At 37.3% G+C, this 20,724-nt stretch overlaps 1 protein-coding gene across 3 annotated transcripts in view; it reads left to right on the top strand.

Annotated features, from left to right (window-relative positions):
• RBPJ (recombination signal binding protein for immunoglobulin kappa J region) overlaps window positions 1–12,905 on the top strand; it is a 143,986-nt gene extending 131,081 nt beyond the window's left edge. For all 3 annotated transcript variants that reach the window (XM_041402715.1, XM_041402714.1, XM_041402716.1), the window contains exons 8-11: window positions 2,062–2,202; window positions 6,430–6,585; window positions 7,323–7,426; window positions 8,224–12,905. In XM_041402715.1, the coding sequence (XP_041258649.1) occupies window positions 2,062–2,202; window positions 6,430–6,585; window positions 7,323–7,426; window positions 8,224–8,539 (717 nt within the window). In that variant the 3' untranslated portion in view covers window positions 8,540–12,905. The remainder of the gene's footprint in view (window positions 1–2,061; window positions 2,203–6,429; window positions 6,586–7,322; window positions 7,427–8,223) is intronic.
• The last annotated feature ends 7,819 nt before the right edge of the window (window positions 12,906–20,724 follow it).

Raw genomic sequence — 20,724 nt, 5'->3', positions numbered from 1 at the left:
AATGTAATTCCATAGTTGGGTTTGCAGTGTTTACAGTTTTTGGCCTTGTGTGTTGCCTTCAGGTAATACATGTTTTTTATGGAAAATGGCATTTATTTTAATTAAAGCATATTAATTTGCAATTAATGCAAATTATTTCTATAAACAAATAACTTGTAAAATAAGACAGGGAACTTTTCAGAATTTAAAACTGCCAAAATAGGTTAATCTGTCTATTTTAAAAACAGTATTGTAGATTTCTGTGTTCCAAAATGCTTCAAATATTGATATTGAATAGATGAGTAAAATATTTTCAGCCAGTAAGACTTGTCTGTATGTTAAGTTCCAGCACAGCTTTAAGAATTCTTGACTGATTTGAATATAAAAGCACTTCTGTACTCCTGCAGATATATTATACCAGTAGCAGCTTGCAAAAACCATTTTTTCATATTTATTAATGCTATCCATTTTAAATCTGAAACGTGGGAATTGCCTTTTGGAATAACCAGTTAAGTTTTGTGAACCAAATAAAATATTACGTCTGGATACATAGTACTGGGTTTTGTCAATAAAGTTAAGTATAATTGTAGATTTTTTCCCTGTTTTATGCACTTAATGCCAGCCTAAGTGGAATTTTATGTGATGAATGATCAATAGTGCTTCATATGGGACCTTCTGTGAAATTGTGGTTTGTGAGCGCATTACGAGTTTTGTACCAGGCTCTGCTAATTCCAGTTTAGGTAGAAGCAATCTTTAGAATGCACCAATATAAAACCAGACCTCCTGCAGTCAGCCTTTTGTTCCCCTTTCCAGACTGATTTTGCTGGGACTATAATGTTAATTTCTCTCCCAATACCAAACTTAGCTAAAAGAAAAATATAATAGCCTGCTCAGTGTATATGGTACAAAATGAAAATTTTGTTGACAGTAAAAGCAGTTACACTGGTTACACTACAGATATGGTTCAAGCACAGGAAGTTCAGTAAGAGGATGTCACTTTTTTATGGGCTTCATGTTAATAATTTTTTATTGATGAAAATGAGATGCCATAATTTATTATTCCAGAAACATTGTTTGTAAGTAGAAACAGATGAAAACAAATTAGGCTAAAAGTTCCTGTTTTGTTTGCCATGGGGAACATTTGTCATACTGCTTACAGTACTGATGGAAGATGATGCAATTAAAAGATAACTTGCAGGTATTTTATAAGCAAATGCAAAGAATTTAGAAGAAAAAAATCCACCTTTAAATTTATATTGCTAATCATACTCTCTATTATAATTAGATATTGCAGAGGACAATTGGGTTTCTGATTGTCAGCTTAGAAATATTCAGGCACTTTGACTGTTGCATCTGGTAGTGTTGCATAAAGCATTAAACTACTTTCTAGGAGTTGAGTTAAAATTACAAGCTACAGATTTTCACTCTCTAAGGGAATAGCTTTTGATTTTAGAAATAAATTGGCAAAAGAGATCTAAATTAAGTCAGCACATATTTTTTCGCTGAACTGCCAAATGTAAGTTGTTCTTTGCAGTTGTCTTTAAGTAATATTTAATGACCAACTACTGATAAGAAATGTTATGATTGTTGTTTCCAAAACTGTGTTTAAGGACATCTCAGTACATTTAGTTAATCCTTTTTTTAATTCCTCTCCTTCAGCAACCAGTTTGCCACAGAATGTTGTGGTGAAAACATTCTGTCAGGGCTGAAAGCTTCTGCAGAAGCATATTTATAACTAAAAATAGTAATTAATAATAATTGAAGATAACAATATAACTGTTCTTTTACACCAGAAAATGAAACAAAAGTAGATTTTGCTGAAACTTCAATTTTTTCCCCTCACTCCTACAACAAAAGTAGATAAAATATATATGCGTGTAGCACATTGAAGTAGTACTGAGTATCACTTCCATGTTGTGTTCTTGTTTCAAAACCATTAAGAATTACAAATCTAATATTGATATCAAAATGAGAGGCATGGAAATGTTACAAAAAATTACTTTTTACTTCCTTTACTGATTGTATATATGTAATAAAGTATAGAAGTTGTTCTAAGTATATATTTACAATTTTCATTCACAGATAATTCGAAAAGTAGATAAACAAACGGCATTATTGGATGCAGATGATCCAGTATCACAGCTCCATAAATGTGCATTTTACCTTAAAGACACTGAGAGAATGTACTTGTGCCTTTCCCAGGAGAGAATAATCCAATTTCAAGTAAGTTTTTCAAAACTATTTCAATAGATAATCCAAGTATCCCCAAAATATGTATGAATGCCAGTTTTGCACTGGGTTTTGAATGTGAGTCTAATACTTTGTTTTGAAAAGAGAGATAGAAAGCAACAAAGTGTTATCGGTGCCTTTCAAAATCTGTTTTCCTTTCCTCATAATCTTCTTCCATGTCTGTCTGGAAAATGAATTCTGGCTTCTCCAATGGAGAAAAAGGAAACACAGTATAAACTTGTGCATGATACTGTGGCTTAACATGTTGACGTATGCCAGTGGAGCTGCACCACTTATTTGTATGTCACTTTCTAGGTTACAGCAAATAGGAAATGATACAGTTGATAGTCGTCTTGTTTCCTGGTGAACTCAGCAGAGCTGCCATGTGTTGCTCTTGGCTAGGACTGTAAACATACACAGCTGTGGCAGTTGCCCACAATAACTTGAAAAGCCACAGCAATTTGATTTGTATGTAAAGAATATAACTTTCTCAGAAATATTTTTTTCTCCAGCAGGTGGAGAAAAACATTGGGTTTTAGTCTCTTGTCTGTTAGCTTGTTTGTGGCACTTCCACATGGTAATTCCTACAAGGACCCTGAGATTGGCTCAGCTGGTCAGAGCATGGTGCTGAAAACAGCAAGGTGATGGGTTCAGTCCCTAACATGCTTAGTCTTTACTTGAGTTGGACTTGATGACCTTTGTGGGTCACTTCCAGCTCAGTATGTTCTGTGACTCTGAAGACTTGGACCATGTTCAGTACCTAGTTCAGTTCAGTACCTAAATATTGCAATTTTCTTTAAATATTTTGGGGTCAGCTCAAATAACAAAGGGTGTTGAGAGATAATGCTGTGCTCCAGGAAAATGGCCATACTGGGAGCGATTCAGGATTTCCTTAGAACAGCTGTACCTTCTTGTGTAAGAAAAGTAGAGGTAGGAAATTAGAAGCTAACGTTTAAGATGTCCCTTAATTTAAGGGAAGGGACAAGAAGGCTTGGTAAAGAGTCATTTCAATTCTGTCCTGAATTGGGACAATGGAAAGAGAATATGAGAAGCTTTGTTCCTATTTCAGTAAACATTCATGACCTGTGGTTCAGAAGGGACTAGATCTATTGTTTCTACTCACAGCAGAAATACATATCTGTCAATATATTTATTCTTGTAAAGGAGAATGGACTGTCATTAAGAAGAGAAAGCTGTAAAATGTGAAGTAACTCAGGATCAGCCTGGTATTTAATCGTTCTTAGAGTACTGTATGGGAAGCGCTAAATGAAGAAAGAACTCCTGCTTCTCTGACAGCTGCTTTAGTTCAGCATCCTGGAATTGCTTGTGGGACTGTCAGGGACGACTCTTCAGTTTCAGCAACACTCATGGAGCCCAGTCTGATAAGAACTCTGAACTTTCTGCATGGGTAGGAGTTAGATAAAAGGACACTCCTTATCCTGAATTCTCTTAGTGGAGTAGGTACTTGCTGCTTATACTTGTTGAATAAAATCTGGTAATTTGCATGCCACACTGCTACCATACTTGGGTAGGTGAAATCACAGTGGAAGATAAACTCTTTCTGCCAATGTCAGGAGAGAAATCCTGTTTTATCTGGGTTTTTTATTTTGGATCAGAAGACAAAGAATGTATACTGATCCTTTAGTAGGAATGTAGACAAACTGTGGTCACTCTTTGGGGGAAAAAAAAAAATAAACAAAAAACAAAACCAAAAAAAAGAAAAAAGAAACCACCCCAAAATAACCAAAACAACAGCAACAACCCCCCAAAATCCTGAAATTTATATAGAAACCATAGAAGCTTGAAGGAAGGAGGCTGTAAAGAATCTGCAGGTGAGCATGCACCTTGAAATTCAGTTGCTGAAGCACCAGCCAGATCTCTCTTTCAAGACTTGCATGTGTTTTGGAGCATGGAGAGAGGATGTAAATTGTGCCTTACTGGATGAGAGCATAGTCCATGTCTGTGTCTAGTCTGCCAGCAGCAGCAGGAGTTGGTGCTTACAGGAAGCAGGTGGAACTGGTTGTGTTTCCCAGTCCAGTGTGGTTGTACTCTGCCAGCATGCACACTTGTACCAAGTGTTAAAGGCTGCATTCCTGACTCTTGTCTTCCAGTGTCATTTTGTAGATGTGTTCATTGGTTTGATAGTCTCAGAATGTGCAGATGTTCTTTTTCTTCAGTAATCTGTGGCAAAAAGTTCAAGAGGTTTCCTGTTCCCTGTGTAGTAAAAGTTTGCTGTATTTATTTTGAATGATGTAACATTTTTTGTGAGTGATTCCTACTTCCAGTTTTGCAGTATTTAGTGAGCAACAGTTCTGCATTCACTTAGCCATCTACATCTTAATTTCTTCTCTCCTAATTGGAAAAGCACGGTCTTCTCCATTTCTTCTCATAAGTTCAGCACTCTTTGGTGATTTTAGTTGCCCTTTCTGTCACTTCTCATGTTTTTTCTCCATGACTTTTTTAGATAGGGAGACCAGAACTGCACCCAGTATTATGGAATTAGGTGAACAAGGGATTCACACTGGCAAAATAATATCAGATAAGTTGTTCTCAGCCTTGTTTTCTGATGGTGTCCAGCACTGTGCCGTCACTCACAGCTGCCACTGCACATCAAGGAGGTGGTTTCAGACAACTGTCAGTCGCAACCCTAGGATCCCAAGTTGTAATTTCTGTCTGCAGTTGAAGCCAGACAGTACATCAGTACTAACTAAGCATGATGTTAAGGCATTTTAATCTTCCAGTACCACCTGTTGAGAAAATTTAGTTAAAAAAGGAAATGAAAGAAAGGGTGAGAAGTGTCCCTGGAGCCCTATTTGGAAGTGACAAGGAAGAATGCTTCTATAAAAGAGGAATTGAAACCTTTTAAACTGTAACAGACAGAGTAACATGTTACTGAAATGATTCTTGATGTAACAGGATTTTGAGAACAAATTCTGTGGCATTTGCCTGCCACATCATGGACTTAGGAAATGTGAAAAAAGTCAGTCAAGGATCGTTTACAGGGTTGTTCATTTTTTCACATCCATGGTTTTATTTGTCATGGTTCAAAGTATATCATTCCATGCCATAAAGAATTGCAATCAGCCTGTAGGAATGGTGTCATGCTTCACAATAGTGTACAATAGTTCCTATAGAACTCCTCTTTTGAAGTTGGGCTAGTAGTTCAAAAACTGTGTATGTTTCTGATGGAAGTTTCATTTGGGAATCTTGAGTTTGGAAAGATCTGTAGTTATTATCCATGTCACACACTTCTCTTGCCAGCTGTTTTCAGTGCTTTATACATGATCATACCAGAATGAAGAGTCCACATGAAAATGCAGCTTTGTTTTTTAACATTTAATGTGGACAAGTCATGCTAATTGAAGTTTATGTGCCACTTTGAAGAGTGAAGGTTATGGTTACCTACCAATATATCCTTAAAGCTTAATGGAGGGAAAGAGGATCTAGTTATTAGAATTTTTTTTCCCATTTTTTTCCTGTGTTTAACCTATACACAATTTTCTTACAGGTTGCTAGGTGATGAAATTGTTCAGAGAGGCTTCTGTTGCCATAAAAAAATATTTGTCTGTGTATTTTTTATATCTCTACCTATCTATGTATACTAATTTAGTAATATTTAGAGGGAGATACTAGATGACCTTTGAGGTCCCTTCCAGTGTAAGCTATTCTGTGATTCCATTATTCTAATTTGTAAGGCTGTCACTTCAGCTTCTTCCTAGGTCTTTGCAGAAATGCTGAAATACAAGCTTGTGTTTTCCATCATTTTATGGTGGGTGAAGAACTCTAAAAAGAAAAAAAAAATCTTGAGCAGATAAAACTCATAACGAATGAAAAGTATTCCACTTCACTCTGTAGCTTTTAGATATTTTGCCTTAATAAGAGATCTGTTTTAAAGCAGCTACTTCCAGTTGCTGTAGTTTATTTGTTAATGCCTATTGAATAACATTAAAACTTTGAAAGTTGAACTAAAATAAAACTCAAACATAAGGTTGGAGAGAGGTGGCAGTGTTCTAGGTGAGAGTTATGGTGTTCTCACAAATACTTGTTTTCTAGTAGTTTTTCTGAAATGTGAAGAAGGTTTCCCTAGGTCATTTTTAGAGGAAAACATAAGGAAATGTGTTTTTGAAATAACAGGCATTATTACTGGCTGTGTTGGTTTTAGGTCTGTGATTTGACAAACATCTGAATAGATCAGATTTTAAACTTTTCTTTCTCTCCAAGGCCACTCCATGCCCAAAAGAACCAAATAAAGAAATGATTAATGATGGAGCTTCTTGGACAATCATTAGCACAGACAAAGCAGAATACACATTTTATGAGGGGATGGGTCCAGTCCATGCTCCAGTGACACCTGTGCCTGTTGTGGAAAGTCTTCAAGTAAGTTAGTAGTTTGTTTTAATAAACTGTTTTTTGTGAGATTATTTTTGTCATACTCATGTAACCTTCATGGTATCCTTGTGAAATACTGTAGGAAAACAGTCTTAGTAGCTTTATGAATAAAAAAATTACTTTGCTGTGATAATTTTTCTTTCTTGCATTTCAGAATACATGAGCCTATCCGTCATAGGAATAATACTAATATTGTTGTATACAATTAGAATTTTATTTCTCAAACTACCATGGTAGTGATATCCTTAGGATTTCTGTTTGATTATTTAGAAACTGGTTTTGATTCTTGCCAAGTATAGATCAAAAAGAACCTTACTAAAAAAAAACCCCAGCATTTGTCAGAGGAAAAACTTAAAGTTCCTCTAACACCTTCTCTGAAAGATTTTGTTCTCTGTTTTCAGAGCCTTATTGACATCTATTCTAAGAGCCATTATCAAAACTTGGAAATTGCTTCATAGTATAAAATTAATTGGCAGTATCTTTTACATGTGTTCCTTCTTTATACTTCAGTTGTGTAGATTTGTTTGTGTTTCAGTTTTGTCCAGCTAATAAAACCAGCACTGTTTAAAGTTCTTATCTGCATGTGAAGGTTTTGTTTGTGAGTTTTTTGGTTGGTGGGGCTTTTTTTGTTTGTTGGGTTTTTTTCTGAGGGGAGAGTATTTATTCTTAATAATACATATTTGGGGGGGATTTTCTTGTTCATTTTCTCTTTGCTCCGTTTCCAGTTGAATGGTGGTGGGGATGTAGCAATGTTGGAACTTACAGGACAGAACTTCACTCCAAATTTACGTGTCTGGTTTGGGGATGTGGAAGCTGAAACCATGTACAGGTACAATATTTTCTATTACTTCTATGGTGTTTCTGTTTTACTGGGTGCTTTGAAGAGTGTATACTTGTGTACGTACTTAAGTGTACACTTTTCTGCACTGCAGAAAGGGGTCTGGAAGTGCTGGTTGCCAGAGGCTCAGGAGGAGTTAGCAATGCATCCTGGCAGCCTGGAGGCCAAACTGCATCCAGCTGGTCAAAAGATGTGTCTATCCCACTGCAGTCAGCGCTGGTGCAGCCTCACCACAAGCCCTGCGTGCACTTTGGGGCTCCCAGTTTAAGAATGTTGTTCAGGTACCAGAACATGTCCAGAGGAGGATGGCAAAGATGGTGAAGGGCTAGAAAGCCCAAGGAGTTGCAGCTGAGGACTTTGGGCTTGTCTGGTTTAGAGAAAAGGAGGCTGAGAGGTGACCTCATTGCTCTCTGCAGCTTCCTGAGGAGGGGAAGTAGAGACAGAGCTGCTGAGCTCTGCTTCCTACTATCATATGCCAGGACACATGGGAATGGTTTAAAACTGCACCAGGGAAGATTTAGATTGGACATTGGGCAGCATTTCTTTACTGAGAAAGTAGTCAGACACTAGAACTGACTTCCTAGAAAGGCAGTTGATGCCCCAAGCCTCTCTGTGTTTAACCAAATAAAGGGCATTGGGCCTTAATAATATGATTGTAACTTTTGGTCAGGCCTGAAGTGGTTGGTGTGTGCACTAGTGAAATCTTGTAGGTCCCCTTCCAACAGAACTGTTCTATTGAATTCTTTCAACTTAAAGACACGTACTCAGTTGACTCTCCTGTTTTTCAGATGTGCAGAGAGCATGCTTTGTGTTGTTCCAGACATTTCTGCGTTTCGAGAGGGTTGGAGGTGGGTCCGACAGCCAGTCCAGGTTCCAGTAACTTTGGTCCGTAACGATGGCATAATTTACTCCACCAGCCTTACCTTTACATACACACCGGAGCCGGGGCCACGGCCACACTGCAGTGCTGCTGGAGCAATCCTCAGAGCCAACTCAAGCCTCATGGCCTCCAGTGAAACAAACACAAACAGTGAGGGAAGTTACACAAGCGTCAGCACAAACGCCACCAATGTCACATCGTCTACGGCAACTGTAGTTTCCTAACTACTGTTGTTTGTCTGGACTTTAATTGACTTTTCGTGCTACATTCAAGAGAACTGAACAATTTTTGTGGTTTCATGGGAAAACACTTTTCCATTTTAGGTGATGTGATTTCAACCTTGTTACCTGCAAGTGCTGATCTTAAAAACAGAAGCCACAATAAAAAAAAAGAAAAAACCAACATCCGAAACATAAGAACTTTATTGAAAATCTATTTTTCAGCTGTGGTTTTTTTAGTGGGCAAGAAACAAAAATGTGGCTGGGATACATGTTGAGCAAACTAGAAAACATGAACACAACATAGTTTTTATGGACCAAGGAACTTGTATAAGCTTTAGTATAAAAGGTACATTTTCACCATACCTTTTTTGTATCACAACATATAGTACACTTTTGTTACCAAATAGTTTATATTTTTTTTTCCTCTGAGCTTTTGCTCTGAAGTATATTCAGGTTCCAAGCCTGACCATGCTTGTATAATCTAATTACCATACTCTTCCAGTTTTAAAAAAAATATATATATTTTTGGTCTGTGGCTGGAACTGTTCCTTTTTTTAAACTGAAGTCTTGTGACTTTTTATGAACTGAAATTGTTTTTATTTCAGCAAGTAGAACCTTGTAAAGGCCAGCATATTTTTTTTAAGATTATATGAAGTCTGTGCAAAAGCTTTAAAAAATGCCTCTGCCTTGCCTGCAATACATGCAATGTATGTTAACTTTAGTGCTCTGTTTTCAGTCATTGTTAATAGTTATTTCTGTTTTTCTTTTTTAAATATGTATTTATAGTGATAATTCATGAGGTTCTAACATTACATGAGTTTTTTTTCCTAAAAGTGGCATCTCAAGCAGTCATATTAATGATTGTTCATGTCACAGGCATATGTTGGTGTTTTTGAAGGGTTGTTACTGGGTTACTCCCCCTCTTCCTTGCTCAGTCATATTACATATGAAAATGTTTCAGGATCTGTTCAGGTTTTTCTAATCTTGTACATAATTTGTATTAAGTGTAAGTTAAATGTTTTATTTCAAAAGCGGAATGTTTCCAATAACTTCATTTGGCAGCATGTCTTCTGTCTTGTTGGCATGAAACTAAAGTACCATGAGAAGTATGTGCTACAAATGGGATTGGTAGGTGATGCCCTTCATCACTTGAGAATCACAACAAGCATGTTTTTCATCATACTGTTCAGTAAATTAGGCCAGACTTTTGTGTAACACTTGTATTGAGAACGTGCTTTCATTGTGAAGTGATCATACAGTAATAACTAGAAGTAAATTTTATTACTTAGAAATGGGCAAATAGAAAATCATAAAAGCACTATGAAGATGTCAACTCCTCCCATCCTTGTTTCCTGTGGGTTTCCCTTTCCCTGCCAACAGCTTGTGCAACATTCAAGTCTTCTCTCCAGCATAAATTCAAGGCTCATTTGCACTTTGACTTTGTTGGTTGTTGCATTTGTTTTTCATTTTGACTTTACCATGTTTTGTCCCTCCTTGTAGACCTGCCTGTTTCATTTGTATTTGAACGTATACCCCAGTAGTTCATTTGTAGTCACAGAGCTAGGCATAGACTTGTAGGACAAGTTCTGACAGCGTGATCTTCTTCTTCAAAAGCCAAAATTTCATGGTGTGTTCAGCCTTTTGTGTACCCTGAAGCAAAAGTCACAACTGCTGTGTAAATGTGAACCTGTGGTTTCCTGCAGTGCATTGCTTACAAGCTTAACCTGTTGACCATTTTCATAGGGTTTTTATTTGTGACCACTGATTCCGGTTCCAACACCCACCACCATTGTAAAGCATTGTCTCTGCGCCGTGTTTGTGTACTCCGACGCTCCATTCTACTTGTTTGCTTTAGTGCTCCTTGTATGTGTGAAAACAATGTGTTTAAAGGAAGAAATTGATTATAAAGCATATTTAGCAAATAGTAAAATCAGTGCCACTGTCCTCCTGAAATGTGCTTGTATTCTACCACAGGCCTTCATGCTCGTTACTCTGTACTGCAGACGTGTTCCCCTGACGTAGTCGCAATGCTGGTTCCTAGCACTAGTGAATGCTGCCTCACCTCATCTCCATTTCAGTGACCAAGGGCAGGATTCATTGTGGCCTTATCTCTGTTTTAAACTGTTTACTGGCATTTACTTGCAAATCTGTTTACCTTTGTATGTGCTGTAAAATTTTGGTTTATTGTGTTGTGGCAGGAGTCGTTTCACAGTGTTTTTGTTAGAAGCACATAAATATCTTACAGTACAGCTTAGTTAAAGAGCCACAGATTTTCATCACTAATTAGACTGAGAATTAAAATAAGCAAGACATATATATCAGATTTAGAGGGTATTCAAGAAACCATGATAGACACACAGCAGGCAAACCATAACAAGCCTTTTAATCTTCAAAGACTATTTAAAATAGCTTTTCAGAACTTGACACGTGCTTTTATACTCCTTATTTTAAATTTTTTTACATATAAATGCAATACTTTTTATATTCAGTTTCTTTACATGCGGTAATTTTGCCCAATAGATATAATATCCCTTGACTTGTAAAGATTTATCCTAATATCTGCTGTTCTACACACTACAGCCAAGTGGGTGAAAAAAGAGCCTATTCTGCTTACAAGATCATTTTAAACCACATTTTTTCATTTGGCTTGTGGCTCTCTTGTTGCCAGTAGTTATTCTGTAGTACAGAAATGGTCTTCCAGGTCCTTACTGTTGTTAATACATCCAGTTGTTCAGACATATTATCTTCCTGAACTTTTTTTCTGTGGGGTGATACTGTTACATGTATTGGCCTTGTGAGCTGTTAACAATTTTCATGATATTAACAATATCTCAAGATTTTGATAAAACTACTTATAAAATGTTTCAGTATGAAACTCTTATAACTGTTCAAGTCTAGCTGTTAAGTCTGCTGTTAATTCTGTATACATAGAAATTGAGTCTGTGTTCAGAATGTTGTTATAGTTCCAGCTATAGGAAGAAGAAGCAAAGTGAGTGCTCTAATTTAGCTATGCCTTTTCTTGTTTTCTGTTGCTTGGAACTGTGTTTCAGAATTCAACACTAGCGTAGTCTTTAATAATCTGCTGCTGATGTTTTTTCTAATTATTTGCCCCAAGGGCATCCCACAACTATGTTAATAATGGTATTCTGTACTTGTTTTCATTGCACAGACTTAAAAAAATCAGAATGGTTACCTGAAAAGACTTTAATTCAAGACATAAATTGATGAATTCCCCATATAGAAAATATTAATGCTTAGTGAATCAAATTATCTATTGGAAGTAAGCTACCCACTTGTAGATTAAATGACTCCATAGAGATGTCCATCTTGAAACTAAGATGCTCTTCAATTATTAACCATATTATTTACTTTCTTTCAAAAGCAGCTGTGTTTATGAGTACTGAACAAATGTGTATACTTTCCTGTGCCAGACTTTTGACTTTGTTTTCAAGCACTGTACTGTGGGATTGAGTGGCAGCTTTGTTAGAAAAAGAAGTATATTAGGGTTTCTACTTAACCCTTTTAGGACTGAACAATTTCTTCCCTTTAGAAGCTGTAAAATAAATGAGCAGTTCTAACTTCGTAAACATTCTGTCTGTGTTCAGCACTGCATTTGCCCCATCTGGAGGTGCTATGCTAATGTCATTTTTTAAAATCCTGTAGCATGTGTATTCATTCAGTCTTAAAAGGGTTATTTTTACAAACTGTGCACCTGTAAAGTTTCTTAGCAATAAAGGTAGAAAAACGAGCAAGTTTTTACCATAATTTTGTAGAATTAATTGCTCAGTTCCATATTTCATCAAGAAAATCCCTGCAATATGGGCAGTTTTGAGGATTAAATAAAAGTGAAATGTAAACCACATAAAAGTGTTCTTGTCAAGTGTACTCTGTGTGTGTATGTGCATAAACTGTTGGGTTTCATTTTTTCCTACAAGGCTAAAGATAAAATGCCATGTTACTGTTGCTGTGACAAACATAATTGAACATCTGTATGATGATACAAAAGTACTTAACGGTTTGAACAGGTGTTGAAACTTGCCACATTTTGTTGGTTTTTTCCAATGTTGACCAAACAACATGGGTTTGTTTTTTGTTTCGTTTGTTTTGGTTTTGTTTTCCCCAAATGAACAGTGAGGTCATCTGTGGAACCAGAACAGCACATAAGAAGACCAACCCTGGGAGTGAAAAGTCATCAGTACTTGTGAGGCTGTGCACACCGGACTCCACTTAAATGGGATATGGAATGTCCACCCAAAAATCTAAATCGGTTTCATTTTTGCTTGTATTATTGCTGAAGTTAGATAAGAAACTGTTTTTTAATAATGTGTAAAAAAAAGTTTCACTTTTTTATATAATTTATTAAATAAGAAAAAATGAACTGTGTTTAATTGTTTAACTTTAGCAACTTCATTTTTGCAACTAGCGCACCTGATTCCTTTAAATCTTATTCTTAGTTGTAGAATATCTGACATTTCATTCACTTGGTTGATAACTAGAGCTGGAAATTCAGCAAATTTACTTATTTCTTGTTTTGACAGAAGAGTAGGGCTGTCAGGAACAGCTAGAAATTATGCACTCTCAATTTGCAAGAACAAGTGACACAGTCACGTCAAGAAAGATTTTGAGATGGGAAGTGGACAGGGCAGAGAGAGAACATAGACTAGGAGAAGCCTGCCAGTACTAGCTAGTGTTGTATTAAACTGATTGAAGAACTACAGGTTTACCTGTAAGACTGAGAAGGGGCCAAAAGTGGCTCTTAAGTAGGAGAGCCAAGAACAACAACAAAAACAACAACAAAACAATCACTGGCTTTAAAGAAGGATTACAGATACTTTTATTGAGACATCTGCAAGGTGTTTGCTATTAAGACACGTAAAATAGTCAGAAACTCAACAGTTGCAGAACTTCTGGTTTTGGAAACAGGGACATTATGGACATTATCCTCAAAATTATGGTCTCAAAATTATTTCCAAGACCCTGCAGTCTTTTTCTGAAATGATAAATTGATTCTTCTGGAACAGAGTAGAGATTAGACCTGAGGTTTTTGCAAAGAGAATGTTCACTTGCTAAACTTTAATGTTGGTGTCATTGGGAGAAACTGCATGGGATGGTGGAGGTCTTTGAGGAAGAAAAAAATCTCTTCAGCTAAGCCTTGGCAATTAGCTATATAGGTAGTCTCAATAATAAATGCTAGTAGGTTTCAGAGAAGAAGATTAAAAGGAGAGTGGTGTGAAATACCTGGGCTAGAGGAAGTGATTCATTTAGTGTTTGCATGTAATATGCACCATTTCAGAACATTCAGAACTACTGAACTTGGTCGAGTAGTTGGCCTTTCACGGTACCCTCTCTAGATTGGAGTTGCATGCTCCTGAGCAGGGTAGAAAAAACTGAGTGTCTCTGTAAAGGATATTTATTTCTGATATCCAGTAGTACAAGCTCAGTGTTAGATCAAAAGCATGAGGAGTTGTAGCCCATATTACTTAAAAATACTTCTGTTTTGAATATAGACTTTAATGACATATCCTAAAGTGAGAGAAGTTGAGAAGGTTTTGATTCTTTGTAGAAGCAAACCTGCAAGTTAACTGTTGTCTGAGAAAGATCTGATTAAATCTTTTGTATTTGACATGTTTCAGGTTCTGCATCTCCTTTGAGTGTGGAAAGGGGTGGTTAAAAGTTGGATGTTGTCTGTTCTGTGTGCCAGTGCCTTTGTGTTCTAGTCTCAATTCCCTTATTTTTTCATGTCTACTTTTCCAGATCCTTAATTATGTTTCAGTTTTTCTCAGGATGTGTAAATTTTGCTGCATAATTTAGGAGAGAAGTTGGTTTTAAGTAAAGTGAACTCCAGCCCATCTCTTGGTGCTGTTTCTACTGCTGGGCTGTGGGGTGGGGAGAAAGAAATGTTTGTTTTTTAAGCTGCTTGTAGATACATGGAGTGGAAGGATCTGCAGACCTGGCCCTAAAGATCTACAGGTTTTTAGTTGAGGGGAGCACAATTTGGAACCATGTAAAGTTGTAAATTCTTTAAATTTAGAAACCCTTTGCTTTTTATTTATCTTGTATTTTCTGTCATGTTGCCCCCTCATCTGTGTTCATTTAAACCTTCAGTCTTCTGTGTTGTTCTATTTGCTCATTTTTTCACTGGTAAAAGTTATCTATTTCCACCTCTGTGAACCCCAGTGGGTGTGTTCACGCGCGAGAACGGGCCTTGTGCTATTGCAGCTACTTCTGTGCCCAGCCTCCACCTCGTCTTTCTGCTTTGGCTTCTCCTGAGTGACTTGACTTGGAAGCCTTTGGCATTTACAGCTAATAGCAACTGCACTGGTCTGTTCATTGCTATACCAGTACATTACAACATTTAAATAAATTGCCATCTCTTGGCCATCAAAATAAGGATTTTGATACAGAAGCCGCAGCCTTGCAGACCATATGATCAGAATCCTTGCAAGAGCTTCATAGTTCTGTTTGGAGAATTACTTCAACAGTTACAACAAAGATAGAAGCACAGATCTATACATATACTATGTTTTCTGTCTTGAAATTATCTGTTTTAATAGCTAGCTGGTGACAAACAAAAACTTAGTTCTTAAAATCTCCAAGTGAGTTTAGAGGACCTTTTTTTTTTTTTTAAATAAGACTGCTCTAGTGTTTCTTCTTGATTTTGGTAGTTCTAATAAAATCGTACATGATCTGTTTGAAATCCAGCCATGGTATGTGCTGTGAAATGGGGTGTGATCCTGAGATCCACGTTGCTGTTGTCATTATGCATATAAAATGTGACAGCAGTGCCTTTCAACTTCATTGGTCTCTGTCCCAGTATCTGTGTGATAGTTCTGTATGTGCAGTGTAATTGCAGAATTTAGTTCAGGGCTAACTATAAATGCTTCTTTAACTGCATCAGCATGTCTTGTGCAACACCATGTAGATGCACACACATACCAAAAAACCCAGACACAAATAGTTGGTTTGTATCTTGTTAGCCCTGTTTTACTTTGTTGCTGTGTGTTCTCTCTTAGGTGTGCTTCAAATTCCATTCTAGTTTTTTTATTGCCAACAGTTTTTCTTTGTGGAAATTGGGAAGGGCAGTGGAGGATTCACAGTGATTTTACTGCCTTAAAAAATGTAATTGGAATTTTTCCAAAAATGTGAGCAACTTAGATTGTAACATGAAAGAAATCATTAGGTTAGGAAGTAGCATGTCTGTTTTTTAGTGTCCTCATCTTAGTCCTAAGGCAAAGTGTTTCTATGCTTTGCCTTTGAAAGAAAGAATTTTCAATTTCTTGCACTGTTTAGCATAGTTCTGGGCAATTCCTTGTTTGCCAGATTCAGAAAACAAGCACTTCAGTATACAGACCGAGCAACTGCAGAGTTGCATCTTGGTGTCAGTGCAGTTTCTAGCACAGCACTGCTGTTTTTAGGAGAGGAAGTGAGTGGTCCTGTTGTTCCTTTACCCTGGCTCTGCTTTTACAGGAGCTGCAGCCTGGTCATTTCCAGCATTGTGGTGAGCTGTGATTGCTAAGGTGGCACAGGCTGGCAGTCTGCAGGAATGCACAGCAGGATGCTTTATGAAACCATAAACAGAAAATGTGTTAAATCTTGACCAAATAGCTAGCACAACATTCTCAACAAAGGAGGAGTCTGGTTTAGCTTTGTTCCACTGGAAAATGTCTTGTGGCTCTGCTGTGGAGATTACTCACCAGTTACTACAAATTTCAGAAGAGAGATCTGAAAAAATTAAAGTATTCTTGAAGGATGTGACATGGATTAATCTTTCTTGGACTTGTGTATCTGCCTTGTGTGAGTCCTGCTGCTGCTCCATACTGCTTGTTACAGCATTCCAGGGCGTAAGGAGCCAGCTTCCTTTTGGGCTCTGCTTGATGTGGTAACCTCAGGCGTGAGACTGATGTTGTGTCATCTTCCCAGTTTCATACATTCAGAAAGCTTTGGACTTCTAAATCAATTTTTTGTTAAGCAGTTTTACCTTGGAGATTTAATAGATATGGAAATCAAACTGTAGTCTGAAAAAATGGTTTATTTTTCATTTAATTTAGAAATAATGTTGATAAGGAAAATTCCTTATTTTGGGAGGATAAATGCAGTTGGTGAGTGTTTAGACTTTAAAATACAACTCCAGTTTTGACCCAAGGGTTTCATTTTTTGGGTTAATAATAATTTTGTGCTATTTATTCAAAGAAAAAAAACCCTAATATGATTTTTATCGTTGTTCTATATTTCTGCCTTCAGATACCTTGGCTCTTGAGCTGTCATGAGCCAAGTGTGTTTCATCCTAAAACTTATGATCTGGGTGTCTTTATGCCCTGGATGTCTTCCAGATCTAAAGCTTGAAATAATAAATTTTTATAAAATTCTATTTTTGCACAACTTTTTACTGTCAGCTTACAGGTAAACTTGTAGAAAATGGATACTGGCTATGAAGATAAATGTGTTAAATTGGGAAACAAAGAATTTCATCTCCTCTCACTGGATTTTAGGATGATGAAACAATAAACTAGCCTTACTGTCTACATGGGGTAGTCTTCAAGTCAAGGAGAAAATTGAAATATGTCATGCAGTCATAGTTTTTAAAAATGATACGAAGATCTCTGCAGCATGTTTTTTCAGCCACCTTGAGGGATACAGGTATGAACTATGGTAGAGTTTTGCCATTCATCTGCTGGAATTTGAAAAACCTTTATTAATCAGTTGCACATTATACACATTACAATCTAACAAATATTACAATCTTAACTTCTTTCTCTCACCTGTATTTGCATTTACTTGTTTAAATAAATTCTTTGCAGCTGGTCATATTACAGTGGACACTAACAATGTTTACCATGTTTTTGAATTTATTCAGTATATGTGACTGAAAACTTTCCAGTTGCATAGATATATATATATATATATAGGGAGTCATACAGGACAAGAGGATGGGCTGTTAAAAAACCACACATGAAATCCCTCTGTTGAGTACCAGATGTAGCCTTGATGACCAGAATGTAGGAATCATTTTGTTCTAAAACCTGGTGATGTAAAATGGGAAAAATTAAATAACAGACTAATGATAATTACAATTCAATGTACTGCTGGACTGTACCAGAACCAAGTTAAAAATTATTATTCTCTAGCAATTCATTGTCCTTGGTAAACTGTCAAGGGCTCAGATATAAAACGTCAAATCATGTACAAGATATCTACTAAAAAAGTCAGGTGTGCCCCATCCAAGTTGAAATCATCTTGAATTTACCTAATCTTAACTAATGTGATGTGTTTTGCCAGAGGGAGCAAGTCTAAAAATGAAATTTTAAAAAAGGGGGGAAACGGTAAAAAAGTCTGGTCAAGATAGTTACTTCAGATGCAAAGTTGGGGTGCATCTTACTGAAATAATATTTCTCTAGAGATTTACGTTTCCCTTGTTTTCTCAATAAAGAATAGTTCATAGATGTTGATAAAGCATCAGACCAGAGGCTGTAAAGTCTCTCTTCCATCTGAACCATTTAGTGAGTCCATCTTGCCTGGAATGGAGCCAACTGAGGTTTAAATCCCTTTTCTGAGGTAGAAAGGACTAAAATCTGATTCTCTCTCACCTTAAATCAGAATTTCTCTCTTGGGTAATAAGAGCTTTCTTCCTGCCAAAAAAAAAAATTAACTCTGACTGGCTTATCTCTATCAAAAAATTTTCTGTTGGGTAGTTTAATAGGAAAGCTCCTGAAGAACTCTCACTTCACCTAATTTCCCAGCTGGAGTTGAACTGTGAAGGTACTCAAGGAATGAATTATATTCTTGAAATGGAGAAATATGAATTATTTAGTGTGCACAAATGAAAAGTCATGTTAACTGAGGATGCTGAAGAACCATTACCTTTAGCGCTTCCAAGTCCTCAATGAGGATCTGAACGTGCCAGACCTTAAGCAAAAATGCAAGGGCTAAGAGTGTAATTGTGTAAAAGGGAAAATGGGGACTACTGAACTTCAAGCTGTAGCTGCTGCCTGGAAAACCCCTGCTCTGGCAATTGTTGGATGAGGAATACGCCAGTTTCTGCGTGGTAAGGCACCTAAGTCAGTCTGGTCATCAGCTGAGCTTTTGAATGGAGAGATGCAGGAATATCAGCTTGGAGGCAGAGCAAAAGGTTCATTAGAAAAGAGAAAGGACTGTTTTCTTGTCAGTGATGCAACACTCCCCTGCCTTACTGCAGCACTGAACCTATTCTGCCTGCTCAAAGTGACATGAAAAATAATAGTAATCAAAACCTGAACTTTGGCTGGTCCAATGGACTCTCTGCTCCTGTGGCCTTCCTAGCCCCACCCTCAACACAGATGGGTGTTTGGGGTCACAATTAAATCTGCCCAGGATTCTGGGCAGATGTATTTGTGCTAGTGTGGACAAACACTTGCAAACAAGTATACAATTTCTTCTTGGACACTCAGAGAAAAGGGGAGTTGTTGCTTTATGGATGTAGTAGTTTACACTTGTGATAGAATCTGCAAATGTAAGCCCAAGATTGTTTGCAGAGCTGCTGTTTGGGAACAAGCAGGGTTACATGGCACTGACCTAGTCGGAGTTTGAAGTAAAGTAGCTAATAAATGTGTAAAAGGTTTCCAGATCATCAGCAGCACCTTTATTTACACCATTTCTTGCAAGATAGAGCTATTCCTTTCTGAACATATCTGCTACAGGTGTAAACTACTTCATCCATTCACCCACACCAAAAGACTTTATATGTCTGCATTTTAGGCTAATTTCCTCCCCAACACAGATGCAATCTGTGTACTCCTGTTTCATCAGGTGCTAAAATCTCCTCTTGCCTTGCTGCCCAAATCTTCACCCTCTTTAATGATACATAAGTATGTGCTGTCACTCCTTCCTTGCAATTTATTGCATAGAGTGAAATCTGGAAAATGTATTTGTTTCCCTTTATTTTCAGTGTCTCTGTGGGCTGCTCCTAACAGGTAATTCGTCATCACATCTCACTTCACCCCACAGAAAGAGCTGGAGGGCCCACATGCAAGAAACCAAGAAGTGCAAGATGGTCCAACAATTGTGAACGGTAATTTGTCAGGGCAGACATGGAAATCCTGAAATATTAATAAAATTAACCTTTTAAATTTGATGAAGCTGAACGCAATGCATCAGGAGAAGCAACCAAAAATTGCTTTAGTTTCCTGGATACGAAAAAACAGTAGTTTTGTCAGTGACCTGTGTGTGAGATACTCCCCAAGGAAAAGGGGAATTGCTGGAATTAGAGATCAGTTATAGGAGGTGAAAGAGGAAGATTCATGTTAAAGATATGAAACAAAGTAGAGGAACCTCAAGCCAGATGTGAAATTTTGCAGTACTAAAAACTGGAAAAAAAAATGGGGTGTAAATTTACTTGATGGTGTAACCAAAAAGCAGGTGTTCCTAAGTGTCCCTCCTTCAAAGCCCTCCCGCCTGATACCCACGATAGCTGATCACACAGGTGGAGAGACTCTCACAGACACAGCAGAGTGCTCAAAAGCACTTGCACAAATACTGTTCGTCCTGAGAGGACCAAGGACAAATGTAAGTAAATAACAATTCTTGGCACGCAGGTAGAGCCTGAAGTTGCACAGATGGCTACATTTGAGCCCACAAGCACAAGGAAATAATATCAAAGTTCTTCAGTTTATTTTATGTGTTAGTAGATTAGAAAATGTTATTCAAACTACATTTGGAGGAAGCACAGACACAACAGGAATCAGTTATAAAATTGCATTTTGGTACGTTTATATTAATTTAGAAATGTTACTTTTGGTAGAGTTAGGAGACTAATTGAACCCTCAAGGCACTGTAGCCTAAGCAGACACATAGGTTTGAAAATTATTATCTAGCGAAGCCAGGTGGTGGCACTGAGATGCACCACAGACTGCTGCTGTCAGTCCTCACAATGAGGACACAGGAGCTCTGTGGTGAAAAAGAGCTTTGGAAAAGTGAGCTGGAGGTGAGGCAGGAGAGGCAATACCTGCTTCTTTCTAGTGAAATGCTAGTTAGTTACTAGTAACTATTAAATGCAACCACCACAGTTTGGGGAGGGGTTTAAAATAATCCTTTGCTTCATTAGATAGTTGTTTCTCTACTTACTGCAACTGGTTTTTATGGTTTGTGAAGCCTTTGTCACTCCTACTCAGTCTGATGGAATGTCATGTTCCTGGAGGCTGCCTTCCCCCATGGCA

The sequence above is a fragment of the Onychostruthus taczanowskii genome, unplaced genomic scaffold (genome assembly GCF_017590055.1).
Source record: "Onychostruthus taczanowskii isolate IOZ18803 unplaced genomic scaffold, ASM1759005v1 scaffold2, whole genome shotgun sequence".
Lineage (NCBI taxonomy): Eukaryota > Metazoa > Chordata > Aves > Passeriformes > Passeridae > Onychostruthus > Onychostruthus taczanowskii.
The sequence above is the reverse complement of the archived record's forward strand: the minus strand, read 5'-3'. Positions and strand labels throughout refer to the sequence as shown.